A 12,944-nucleotide genomic window follows, 5' to 3' on the forward strand; every position below is an offset into this window, starting at 1 on the left:
TAAAAAAACCCCTCACACCTCAAGGCTTCAACCAGAAGTACTTTATTGCCACACCTTGAATTTTTACTTCAGTTGCACTCACTAATTAGCTAATTGCATTACACTGAATTTCTCCATTAATGAAATTGTAATCAGTGCTTAGCAAGGTAATAATTGACTATATAACACATATGTACATGTACATATATGTATAAAATATATAAATATGAAATCTCAGAGAGGACAGAACTACTCAAACTGGTAAATCATTTTGACAAAGTAGATGAAAACCAGCCTTAGGCCACTGACAGCCTGTCTTTCTGAGGATCCCACTCAGACAGAAAACATTGATTCTAAAAAACATTGGGATCACTTAGCTTTTAAGTACATGACAACACAATGTCATTCTCTCTGAAGCTCAGTCGAGACACATTGATTTTAATTTACCTTTGCAAATCTTCTCATTAAATGAGATAGTGCTTCTGGATTAGGACACTCCAGTTTCCTAATAATCTCAAAGCTTTGATTGAGCTGTGTGAAGACATCAACCACAGAACATGAGAAGAGGGCATGATCTGATGTTTGCTGAAACTGGAAAGAAACATTCAAATGAGTTAATATTTGTTCAGAGATCAAAAATGTATTAACTGATTCTTACACTTGAAATTCTTCCTAGAGTCACAAAAAGTAATAAAGAAAAAAATAATTTAAAAAAGTCTCACTGCTAATACTGAGAAATGTGTCTTTTCATTGTTTCTGATACTTTCAAACCTATTAAAAATAAAACCAAAATTCTCCTTCATGACCTCATTATCACATCATAGGTCAGTAAAACCATAGATTAAAGTCTGTGGGGATTTAGACAGAGAGGCTTAGAGGAGGAACTTGTCTATAGGGTTATCTTCCAAAAGCTGTTAACTTGGGAGGTCTAACAAGAATACTGTGAGACCAAATGATCTTGTGGTTTTGCAATACTAAATCACTGTCTTAATACTTTATTTATTCTTTTATTTTAAAAGTAAAGGCTCACCCCATCTTTTTTGTCTCTTTCTAGTGCTCCATGAAGAAATTCCATTGAGACATCTTCATTTTCATCCAGCCACTGAATGACAAATGGTTCAAACCACCTGAAAATTAAAAGTAATTTTGTAAAGTAGGTATGTTGCATAAAGATCCTGAGAGGAGAGATGTCATACTACCCAGCCATTTGGCATCTCATGTCTTCATATCCATTCTTATTGCTAAAAAGCCTAACAACCCTGGAAAAATTTTTGTCATCAAAGATGCTGTGGCTGCCAAAAGGTTTTTTGGGCTTCAGTTTCATAATACTGGTGTGCCTTAGTGATGTAAAATTAGCAGCTAATTCTCTACCACATGGAAGGCACCTGTCTTGTCAATACTGGCTTTCTGTTAACATTAAATAACTTGCATAAAACTCTGTTTTAGTAAAACATCAGCTGTGTTTTATTTTTCTATAGTTTATTTAAACAAATTAATGTAATAAGAGGCCTCAAACCATCTCAGTAAATCAGCACACTTGCAGAAGAACAGGGAATGAGATTAAGGATAGCTCACATAAAATGACAGGACTGAATGCATCTACTGCAGGGATAGAGGTGAAAATGAAACCAGCAGCTGAATATCAACCCAATGCACTAAGAATCATTTCAGTAGTGTATCCCATTAGCACTGTATCTTCATCCAGATTTGGGTATGAAACAAATGCAGGGGCCTATAACAGTGCTGTTGCTCCCACATCTCATACCTTCCTCAGACATTTTATGACCAAAATATTTTGTCATTTATGAAGACCTGCAGTTACAAAAGTTGTATAAAGTCTATGAAACAGCTGATTGCACATTTAACACCTGGGCTACTTCACTTGATAGAATGAAGAATTAAAGAGGAGAAAGTCCAAAAAGTAGAGTTGTCAGTGCTACACACCTTAAGATCTTGCACAAACCTGAGCATAAATATTTGACCAAAATAAACCTTGTGCCAAGGCCAAACTCATGGAAGGGTTCCTGATCCAGCACTTACAGAGAGTATTCAGGCACTGCATCCTTGAAAGCAGAGAGTTCTCGCACATATTCATTATAAAACCATTTCACTTTGAAGTGCAAATTCATATAATCTGTGCTTTTGCATAACCGCTGCTTTTCATGTTCTGTAAGAGAAGGAGTAGAAAAAAAGCACTTAATTACATTCTAAGAGTAAATAACATTCTTGTGCCTCCATGCACTGGTGACATAATAATACAGGGCTTGCATTTTAAAGCATAATTGGCTTGATTTTTATACAGTTAGTAGTACCCACTGTTACAATTTTCAGGTTCAGGAAAAACAAACCAAACCAGACCAGACCACAAATTAGGCTTTTTACCTCTCTTCACTGCAATGAGAAACAACCCCCAAATTTGCTGACTTCCCATTCTTTAGATTCTTTGACTGTTACAAAATGGTTAAGAAGCTGTTGGGTGTCAAGTGAGAAAAGACAACCATAGGTTGTGTAGTAGCCACATGAAATAAGAGTTGTAAACCCCACTCCTGTATGAATCTGTAAAACCTGCATTGGCAGACAGACTGCATTTATCAGAGCTAAGAAAAACAAAGAGGAGACAATTCCACAGTCCTACAGCCATCTGATTTATGGCACAAGTAGAAAAGCTGGCTTAATAAAATGTTTTTGAAGTTTCTCAAATGGCTTCAGCTTTTCACTGTCCTCCTGCTTTCAACATACTGGATATGCAGATGGTCATGGGTGGCAGGGGCCACCTGTAACCACTTCCTGTGTTTTTAAAGTCTGATTTAATTTGTTTGGAACAAATGTCCATCTTTTTGCCAGGATTATGACGCTAATTTTAGCTTATACACTGTGCTCTGTAGCCTCTACCCAGCTGCTTCACACCTGGACTATCCAGCCCTTTGCTCCATTAGTAACAGGCACTTTATCCTTCCTCAAATCTTTCATTTCCTTCTCCCAGTGCATGAAGTCATGGATCCACAAATCTTGGGCAGAATAATCATACCTTTACTTACTGCTCACAACTTCCTAAAATCTCCACAGATCTCATCTGTTTGAGGTGTCATATCACTTGCACATTCTTCCCTAAGCAAAAGGTTAATTTCTTTTCCCAGCTCCCTTAAAAAATGACCTGATACAGATGCTTAGGAGGAGTGATGTTCTTGTGTAAATAGTATGTATTAAGAACTTATCTTTTTCAAACCTCCTCTTTGCCACTTACTTCTGCTTGCTTTGCAGCACAGTATTACACAAATTTTTCATATATATTTGGATGTGAACCTAATTTACTGTAACAGCAGGAGCATCCTATCCTCTGTCACACAACTGAATATACCATTTGATTCTCTGTCAGTGCAAATGCACTTTGAATTACACATTCTGTGCTTTTCAGATCTGACCAGGCACATTAAAAAGAAATTTTTAGTTTTATTATTATGCCAAATCAGCACCCCAGTAATATCACCATGGCATATGAGGAGTGTTTCAGAAGCATACTATTATGCAATGAATTACTAAATTTTGTGCAAATCAGCTTACCAAGTGGCCCTGTGGGCTCTTATTGCCTTTTTAGCATTGTGGTAGCATTTTCACCTTCACTGCCTTTTCGTCACACTCAAGAAAAATCAGTAAATCAGTTTCTGTCTAAATATTGCATTTATTCATCTTCATGCTACTTGAGAGTACTACAAATTCTGCCCAGTATAATATCATTAGTTACTAGCCTTAAACAGAACCACAGAGAGAAGAGAAAGGGATGTGCCTGCTCTCATGGTTCAGCTTTCTACAGACCTGAGGCATCTTTTTTTGTTTGTTTCTAGGTAGGAATTTTTCTACAGCTTATTATTGTAGAAAGCTAAATGAGCAAATGTTTGCTCAATAAGAGGTGGTTCTTACAAGGTAGACCAGCCTTTCACTGAGAACAATTATCTTATTGCTGTAACATTCCCTGCACATCTACTGCTTAAGTCAATATTAAAAATCTGACTTGCATTGCATCCAAAAAGAGTGGAATTTCTGAAATGAATAGCATTTTTTTTCATTCAAGCATTGTGTGAATGGGTTGGTAGATTATACAATGTAACTTAAGAATGTTTGCTATGGTATCACAATCCAAGCAAATATTTATTTCAATTTTAAAAATGAGCTGTCACTAATGGGCAAACTTGTCCAGGAGGGTACAACTTATACACCACCATTCATTGATATTTTCTTTTTTAAGTTAAAATTTATAAAACATTAGAAATGAGCACAAAAGTCATTCATGAATAATTGAGCTTTTTTCTCCAGGCTGTTATACCTTGTATGGAATATTTAAAGAGTCTCCTAGGATATTACTTGTGAAAAAATGCATCCTCAATTCCCAATATTAATGAATGAGAACATCAGCAAACACTTCATATGACCTACAAAGTCACTTAGTACCCATGCATATTACCTCTTCAGCTTATATGAATCAAAGAACAGAGAAAAAGGCTCCTGTATGAGTCAGCCCATGACAATTCTAACTGGAAAATGAATGGGTTTATCCACAGTAACCATGGATTTTGGTTACAAAACAGCAACATCACTGTAGGTGTTCTGAATTTAGGTTAGGACCAATGGTTTGCTTTCTTAATTTCTAAAAAATTGGCACAAGTTAATGCAAATTAACACCAGAGGATACACCTATGCATTTTGAAGATCTGTGTCTTTTTTCCTGGAAGGAAAGCTGGTGCCACGTTTTCCTATACAGATATGCCAATTTTGGACTTTCTGGAAGACAGATTTAGTAGCTGCACCATACAACTTTTTTAAAAAAAGCCCACTCTTGCTTTGCAAAATTATTATAACACTGAGTCAGTCAGTCTGGAAGTAAAGCTGCCAATTGTGTGCAAATGTGCCTGGGAGAGATGGTAACAGAAATACCTGAACTTTCTCATAATCGATTCTAGATAATGAAATCTCAGTATAGCAAACCTAATGTTATTAATCTTCTTTATTTTATGCTGCTCCTTTTATGAGACATTCCTTGTACTGCAGCACATTTTTATAAGCATCTATTAATCTACTGAGCTCCATTAAGAGGGCATTTTCAGTTCCCATTAGGGATACTGGCATATCCTATGTTACTGTATCATGCATCAGTGAAAAAAACACTGGTAAGATTTCTGCAAACTGTAACATCTGTAAACTTCAGTCTGTGTGAAAGGGGCACTTTAGCTGCTTTTATGCATTGCAGTTCCAGTAAGTGTGATTTTTTTACGGCATTGTGGGGAGGGTTCCATATCTCCTTGTGGGTAATGCTCCAATGCACACGTGCTTTCCTCAGGCTTGCAGTAACAGGCATTGGAACTGCAACCACGAGGAAAACTGTAGAGAGTTGTTCCATCTCCATGGTACAAATTACAGTGACAGTAACACCTTTAAGAAGACTTCCAGTAAGCAACAGTGCTGGGGAAAAAAAATAAATCCGTTCAGGTGTTATTTGTATAACCAAGAAAGAAGAGAGGGTTTTGGTTTTTTTTTTTAAAGGCTGTTACATGGAATCCATTAATATATACAAATATATTTGGTGTGTGGTGATATCAGCTACAGACCTGGTGACGCTGTATTTGCAAATAATCTAATTGTAGGCACCTGTTCTTTTAGAGAAAAATCTATGAAGAGACATAACAGGAAGGACTGTATCCCAAGGTACTTTCCTCACAGGCCTGTGACCAAGCAACAGTACTTTGGAATCACGTTTGGTTTCTTGCTCATTTTCCCAGCAATTGATAAAGAAAGCTGAGAAGATTTTCTCAAAGCTACAAATAAAAGTCATAATGATAACTTATTAAGCAGAAGTAACTACATGACACTAAAGACATAATGTCATTTAACAAACTGGAATACAATTTTGTTCATACAGAATTATTTTTTCTTTTTAACCTTGAGGTAATAACATCACTCTGAGTTTCCATGTGATTTTTGATATGTATTAGTTGCTAAAAAAGGAAAACAGGGTAATCCAACAACCATCATAAAAGATGAACATGTTAAATATTCAGATAATCAATTTGATATTTTGTTCAACTCTGATTTTTCCTTATTTGGGTACAAAAACTCAGGTTTTTTTTTTTAACAGCAGTTTCTTAGCCACTGTTTTCTGTAACAATGTACAGTTAAACTGCTCAAAGGATTCTAATGAGATGCTTTTAAAGTATACTTCAAATCTTTATGAAGAAGAACTACAAAGAAATTAGTCTTTAAAAAAATGAACAAATTGACCAGATACAAATAAATATATATATATCTAACAAAAAAGTTTTTCCAGTTTTCAGGCTTTATAGATAATGTTGCAGGGATTAATAACTACTACAAAGAATATTGATGTACAGCAAATTAATTATATCACAACCAGTTGGTTTGACTGCCATACATACTATTGCCCTACAGTTTATTAAAACAGAAATGATTGAAACTAAGCATATGGGAATTGTGTTTGGATTAACCGCAAATTTTCACATCAAAACTCAGCTGTTATTTTCAGCCATTGCTACATAATTCCATACTATTTGCAATAATTACTTATGAATTGTTTAGGGATTACCAGCTGCATATTTTATCTATTTATTTCAGAACTGCTGTTTCAGAAAACCCGTGATTTCCAAACTTTCAGTCGTATAATTGGGAGGTGTATGTGTGACACAAACTGAGTATGGCTAGAGGAGAAAAGCTCCTATAAGCCATGATATTGATTGAGAATGAATTGTTATCCCTCCCTCTGCATCACTGTGGGAACATCACACCTGTATGATACTCACATGTTTTGGATAAAAGTAGAAGTTAATGTTTAGTGTACCTGATCCCAATGCATCTTCCCTACAGTGCTATACCACTGCCTTATTAAATGTGAGTATTGTGCTTGCAGTGCTCTTGACTTAATCCCTGTACCACTGAAATAAGCTTAAAGGCCCTGTTTGCACATAACATAGTGGATCAGGGCACAATGAAGAAAAATGTAAACTCAAACAAAGTTCCTAACTGATTTAGAAGAAGGAAACATTACATTGAACTAGACATTCCAGGATTCTTCTACTTTGCTAAAGGCAGTAGAAGTCTCTGGTTATTAACTGAAATACAGAATAGAACACAACTAATTGACAATTATGTATAATTTACATTGATTTTGATAATGTGAAATACTACTGGCCTTTCTGAAAGGGCTCTTCATGTCAAGATAAATATAATAAACCAAAACCCCAAAAAATTCTGTCATTACCTCTTTTTTGTGTTACACTTACTTCTAATTTACTACTAAAACTCACTCTAATTCTCCTTTTAAAACATATATTGCATCTTTCATAACAGATTTTTACATATTCAATCTTTTCTCTACATTTGCTTCAAAATTTTCATCAAAATATCTTTGAATGCTTCACAAAGGTAATGGATTGTACCTTGAACAACTGATTAAGTTGTTCAAATGGTGATTAAGCTGTGCAAATGGAAAACCAGGGTGTAGGGAGACCAAGGGCATTTTTTAAGAGAACATGGATAAATTATGAAAGGCAGGATAGATCTTGAAGATTCCTTAACCATGGAGCCATATTTCCTCCCTGGATAGGATCTACAGTCAGACATAAAGAAGCTTTAACTCTAAGATTACTGTAGACTTGTAATGCAGTAGTACTCACTGTTCTGGCTATGGTTCAATATGTAAAATCCAAGAAAATGGGTTAGAGAACAAGGAAATGATAGATATAGTGGGCACCTCCCCAAGTGCAAGGTTGTGCCATACTAGAGATCACTGAGGTAGTTCCAAGTAAAGATGACATGTTGCTACAGCACAATATGGTGCCATGAAGAAGTATTAACTCAGCCCCTGGGAACAGTTCTATCCACTTCCTCTGTCTTAATTACTGGGTCTAATTAACTCCAACAAAAAAGTGCCATTTGGTATGGTTACAGTGCTTTATAGGCAAGCCTGGAGATCCCTGTGTTGCACATGATAGGTGTGGATTCTCATACTGGCAAAGCTCAGCTCCCAAGCATGTGCAGTGTGCAGCTGCTGCTGGTAACATCCTTATCTGTTATGCTGACCAAAGAAACTTCCAACTCCCCTCTTCCTCCAACTGTGTCAACATTTTATCTTACTGTCTGCCAAAGAAAAGTTTAACTCCAATTTTAATCCCCTTGCCTTTGCCTTTACAGACTCTGAATTGCCATGACATTACATATTCCTCAGGTCTCTGAAAAAGCTAGGATGGAATACATTTGTTCAAGTGTACCAGTGCAGAGATGAGTCTGACTAAATGAAAAAGGTTTCATATTTTGATAGCGATGAAACCCTGCATTCTGGTGGATGCTGCCTTCCTGTCCTTTCCAAAACCTCAGCCTCACCTCCTCAAACCTACTCTGCAGCCTCCCTCTAAGCCAAGGCTAAATGCTATTCACAAAGGGGTACTCTGTAAATTTGGAGTGAAAATAGACATGAAATGTGCCACCAAATGGCGTGACCTTTCTCTGGGCAGCGTCAGCCTTTTTGGTTTTTTTCTATGCTGTCTCTGTGCTCAACATCATCTCACAGACCTTTCAAATCATTTTATCAGTTTTTGTAGTAAAAGAAGTATCTGCCAGAGAAACAGGAAAATGGTGTCTGCTTATGCACTGGGGACAACAGCAAACTTTAAAAGCAAACCTATGTTAAATGAATAAAATGGAGGAATGACTTTCTTGTTCCTCTTCTATTTTTATAAGGCCTTCAGAATCTCAGCTCTGCAGGACTGAGACTGTCTATTGCTGTATTTACACAGCAGCTAATTAATTTCTGGTTGGATTCTGCTCTTGACTTCTGGTTACTACTGGAATTAGATTATCATAATAACAGCAATTAGGATGTTCTCCTTCCAACAGACTGATTAGCTTCAGACACTGGATCTGACCTATTCAAAAGTTGGACATTGGAAAGATCTGAAAATGACATTTCTGAGAACAAAGAATAAAAAAGATACTTTGCAATTGTGTGTCTAATTTCAGCTCATTACTCTCTCATCATCTTTTATCCTTTGCATACTTGTAAAGGAAAAGATTTGCTGCCATATGAAGTCAGTAACAAATCGCTTGCACTACTGGTGAAATTCTCTCTCTGTTCTTATTTCTTTGTAGGATAAATGCAGAATAATTGGGGGATTGGACCGTACAAAAATAATACCATCCTATAAGATCAGCTATGCTTGTGTAAACTGAAGGCCAAAAAACAGCGTATAATCTGTCATGCAAACCACTGATGCTTCATGAATAACCTGTAAAGAAGAAAAAACCTTAAAGGGACCAAATCTGATGAAGTCAGTTCTCAAAGAGAGAAGCCTGTGATACCTTCTCCATGCAAAACCTATACATGAGAATAATCTCAAGCTCCTTAGATCAGAAAAAAAATTAGAACTGGTGTGAACTCTATTTGTTACAGTTTGCCTAAAACTTTTAACACTATGCAAAGGCTAAACGTTTTTATTAACTTAAACTGGAAGAAAATCCAGAATGAAATTATGAACTTGATATCAGAATTTAGTACAATTTTGTTTCCAAGGCATGTCAGCTTGGCACAGTGCAGCCCTGATCTCAGCAGTTGTGGAGAACTGTGCTTTGTGATGTCCTTTCCTCCCCTACCAAAAGAGTGACAGCAGCCTGTCACATGCCAATGTTCTTCCTGGGTATTCACAGAGACACACAGCTGCTTTGCCCTTCTCCAGCAAAAGCCACTGCTATGGAAGCTGCTGTCCCCTCTGCATTCTCGGTGTCACAGCAGCAGCCTCCCAGCTGGACTGTCCTGGGCAAGGAGCAAGGGAGAAGAGAAGGCAGCAGGGTGTGATGCTGCTGGTGTCAGGCTCACAGGGCTGCTGGGTCCTACTGCAGAGGAGGTGGCAGCACTGCTGGAGAGCAGCAACTCTGCCCAGCAGCAGCTGCAGCTCCACACGGCCCCTGGGAAGACACAGGAGGCATCCAGCTCCACAGGGAGGGGTTGAACAGCCATTCTGAACGCTTGGGGAAAAGCAATGTACAGTGGATGCTCCAGTACTGGTCTTCTGTTAGAGAATGGAGATATGACATGCTTATTTTCTGAAATTAAGCCGATGGGTGTGGCTGGGTATATTTGAGAATATATTAGGTGGGTAAAACCAGAAGCAGTATCTTGGATGAGCTAATTTAATCTTTTTTATCACAGGAGCAATCCTTTTGCAAATAATGTTGGACTAGTTCATTGCTTCTTGATTGGATGCAGAAAGGAATCAACTTTGTAACACAAAATATGCTGCTTCAGGAGATTAATACTAAATTGGATCAAGGAAAGATTGCAATCACAGCCCTGGACACTACGTATGAACAGATGGTAGCCTATGTTAATAACTTGGAAGGCGAGAGTGGCAGAGCAGAATGCAATGCATTTTAATGAACTCCATTAAAACCAGGAGAATCAACTGTGGCCATATTCAAGGACTTGCTTCTAATCTTATGGAATTCAAAGCAAAAAGTTTTATTGCCATTAACAACTGAGTTAAACTCAGTTTCTAGAATATCTATGGGAATAATCAATGATTTAAAAACCAGCAGAGCTGGAAAGAGAAACAGAATGCTGATCTATATTTTATGACTAGATTTATTGAGGTTCTTGTTTAGGATTGAGAGTGAAATTGTGTATACTTATAATATTTTATGCTAATTTCAATTTTCATTAATTATTATTTATACACAGGAACCTTTTCACTATTGATTCTGGGAATTACTTAGAATTTCTAATGACAAGGATGGCATTTACTCTACTCAGAGAGACAGTATCCACAGCAACACAGAGATGAGACCATATTCGGGGATAGGTTTGGAATAGACAGAAAGAGTCAAGTGCCTTCTAATGAATTCTCTATATCACTCTCTGCAGAATTAGGATTAACGTTAACATTAATATTTGTTTTAAAGTCCTGATTCAGCCCTACCACCCACACTTCATATATTGTATAATTAACTCTTCCTCAAGAGCTTCCCGTTCTATTCTTTACAATCAAGAAACAAACCGTGGCTTGATCTGAAGACACCTTTGAGTGATCAGCATGCTCTACTTAGCAAGTAGAGTGAATTATGTTTTGTGAATTATCTTGTTGCAGTACAGAATGTTTATAGTTCCATGACTAAAGCACTCCGAGCGCTGGGGTGCTCAGGGATGTCTGTGTGCAGACTAAAGCTACACAGCCAAGGTTATGAAACCATGGCAAGTAGTGGCTGTTGGAAATTCTTAGTGATCTGTGCTAACTGTATGTAAATTCAGTCCCAACACTGAGTTGCTGAACAGCAATTTTCTGGCAGCTGTTCTCTAGATAGGAGGTTGTTTCACCAGCAATATGTTCTAACCCAAAACAGTGGTTTTCATTTGGTTTTCATGCTTCTCAGCTCTTGGAAGCTTTTGCCTTCACTGATCACTCTCAAAGGATAATCTCCTGGCTGACATCAGCTTTCTCAGACTTGTGCTTTTGATTCACTCTGACATGACTACAGAACATCACTTTCAAACATTAGTTTGAACATCTCTTCTCCTACTTGTGTTTTAGATTTCTCATCTTCTGTTGTCATTCTACATATTATAATTACCTTCCTTCCTTTCTTCCTGTCTTTTTCTTCTGCTGTGTTTAGTATGCAAGTTCCACATTCAAATAAGATAACAAAATAAACTATCATAACAGCAGATGAACAAAACAGTTCTTCCATCAAGAGACATTCAAATAAGATAACAAAATAAACTATCATAACAGCAGATGAACAAAACAGTTCTTCCATCAAGAGACATTCAAATAAGATAACAAAATAAACTATCATCACAGCAGATGAACAAAACAGTTCTTCCATCAAGAGACATTCTAGTAATTCATCTTTTTTCTGTTTTTCTTTGTCATAAAAATCTACCATCAAAGCACCACTATCAAAGACATTCTGGACAAAGTAATATAGAAATGATCTTCAAGTATCCATTTTGTTTAAACTTTTATGTCTGTTGAATTGCATTGTTTTTTAAGTTCAACCTCATACTTCTTTTTCACCCTGTCAGACTTGCTCTGTAACTAGTAGCAGACTTGACTAAAGACAATGACAGTTTCATGCAGGTATTTTTACTTGGTTTTCTGCAGTAACCATATTTTAATGAATAGGTTTGAAGCCATTAGTTGAAGACTATCTGCTATATAGAAAAAAATATATATTTTAGCAATGGTTAACCACAGTAATATCCTAGGGAATAAAATGAAACTGTATTTGATTCTGTCGGAACTAGAATGAATACAACCTCCTTTTGAGCACAAAAAGATTTAATTATAGTGTGTGCTTTCTCCATAATTTCATTCTGTAAATGTTTCTTACAGCTGGGTTACCAATTTTCAGGTAGTAAGAAAATATGGAGTGTCTAAAATGCTCTCCAGCAAGGATATTTGTGGTTCTTTGGACACTTAGAATTTTTGTCAGAACTAGGTAAAAAGAAATAGCATTTCAAGTCACAGTTCTTTTGTCTCCTTCTTCCACATATACTCACAGTGTAATGATTTCCTTCCTTTACAGCACTTCTTTTTCATTAATCTGTGAAACATCTTAAACAAGTACTCCACAAAGCTCTTACCACATGCAGAAATCTGATGCCAGGTGTCACTTACAGTGGAAATCAGTCTTAGTGAACTCTCTAGTGTAACTAATAGTTTGTTCTAATTACCTTCCAGAGCATATTTCATATCCTGGGCAAACAGAGTCCACATGATTTCAGCACTGATTTTCCCCATGTTCAACTCTTGAGGGAACCTGCAATCAATCACATTACATCAGTTCACCTGCTGTTAGAAATTATGCTTACAGCTGCACAGCAGAAAGGCAAATATTTCCACAAAATAATTCCTCTACTACGCACTTACTGTATTTTATATTTTGTACAATTATATAAACCATCAAATCTT

At 36.7% G+C, this 12,944-nt stretch overlaps 1 protein-coding gene across 6 annotated transcripts in view; it reads right to left on the bottom strand.

Moving 5' to 3' along the window:
* Positions 1 to 12,944, bottom strand: part of UNC13C (unc-13 homolog C) — a 176,185-nt gene that overhangs the window by 39,395 nt on the left and 123,846 nt on the right. For all 6 annotated transcript variants that reach the window (XM_051797190.1, XM_051797187.1, XM_051797188.1 and 3 more), the window contains 4 exons: positions 12,707 to 12,792; positions 2,020 to 2,146; positions 1,010 to 1,106; positions 427 to 570 (listed from right to left, as the gene is read on the bottom strand). In XM_051797190.1, coding sequence (XP_051653150.1) covers positions 427 to 570; positions 1,010 to 1,106; positions 2,020 to 2,146; positions 12,707 to 12,792 — 454 coding nt within the window. The remainder of the gene's footprint in view (positions 1 to 426; positions 571 to 1,009; positions 1,107 to 2,019; positions 2,147 to 12,706; positions 12,793 to 12,944) is intronic.

The sequence above is a fragment of the Manacus candei genome, unplaced genomic scaffold, assembly GCF_025592945.1.
Source record: "Manacus candei isolate 608988 ecotype Guabito, Panama unplaced genomic scaffold, ASM2559294v1 h1tg000046l, whole genome shotgun sequence".
NCBI classification, from domain to species: Eukaryota; Metazoa; Chordata; class Aves; order Passeriformes; family Pipridae; genus Manacus; species Manacus candei.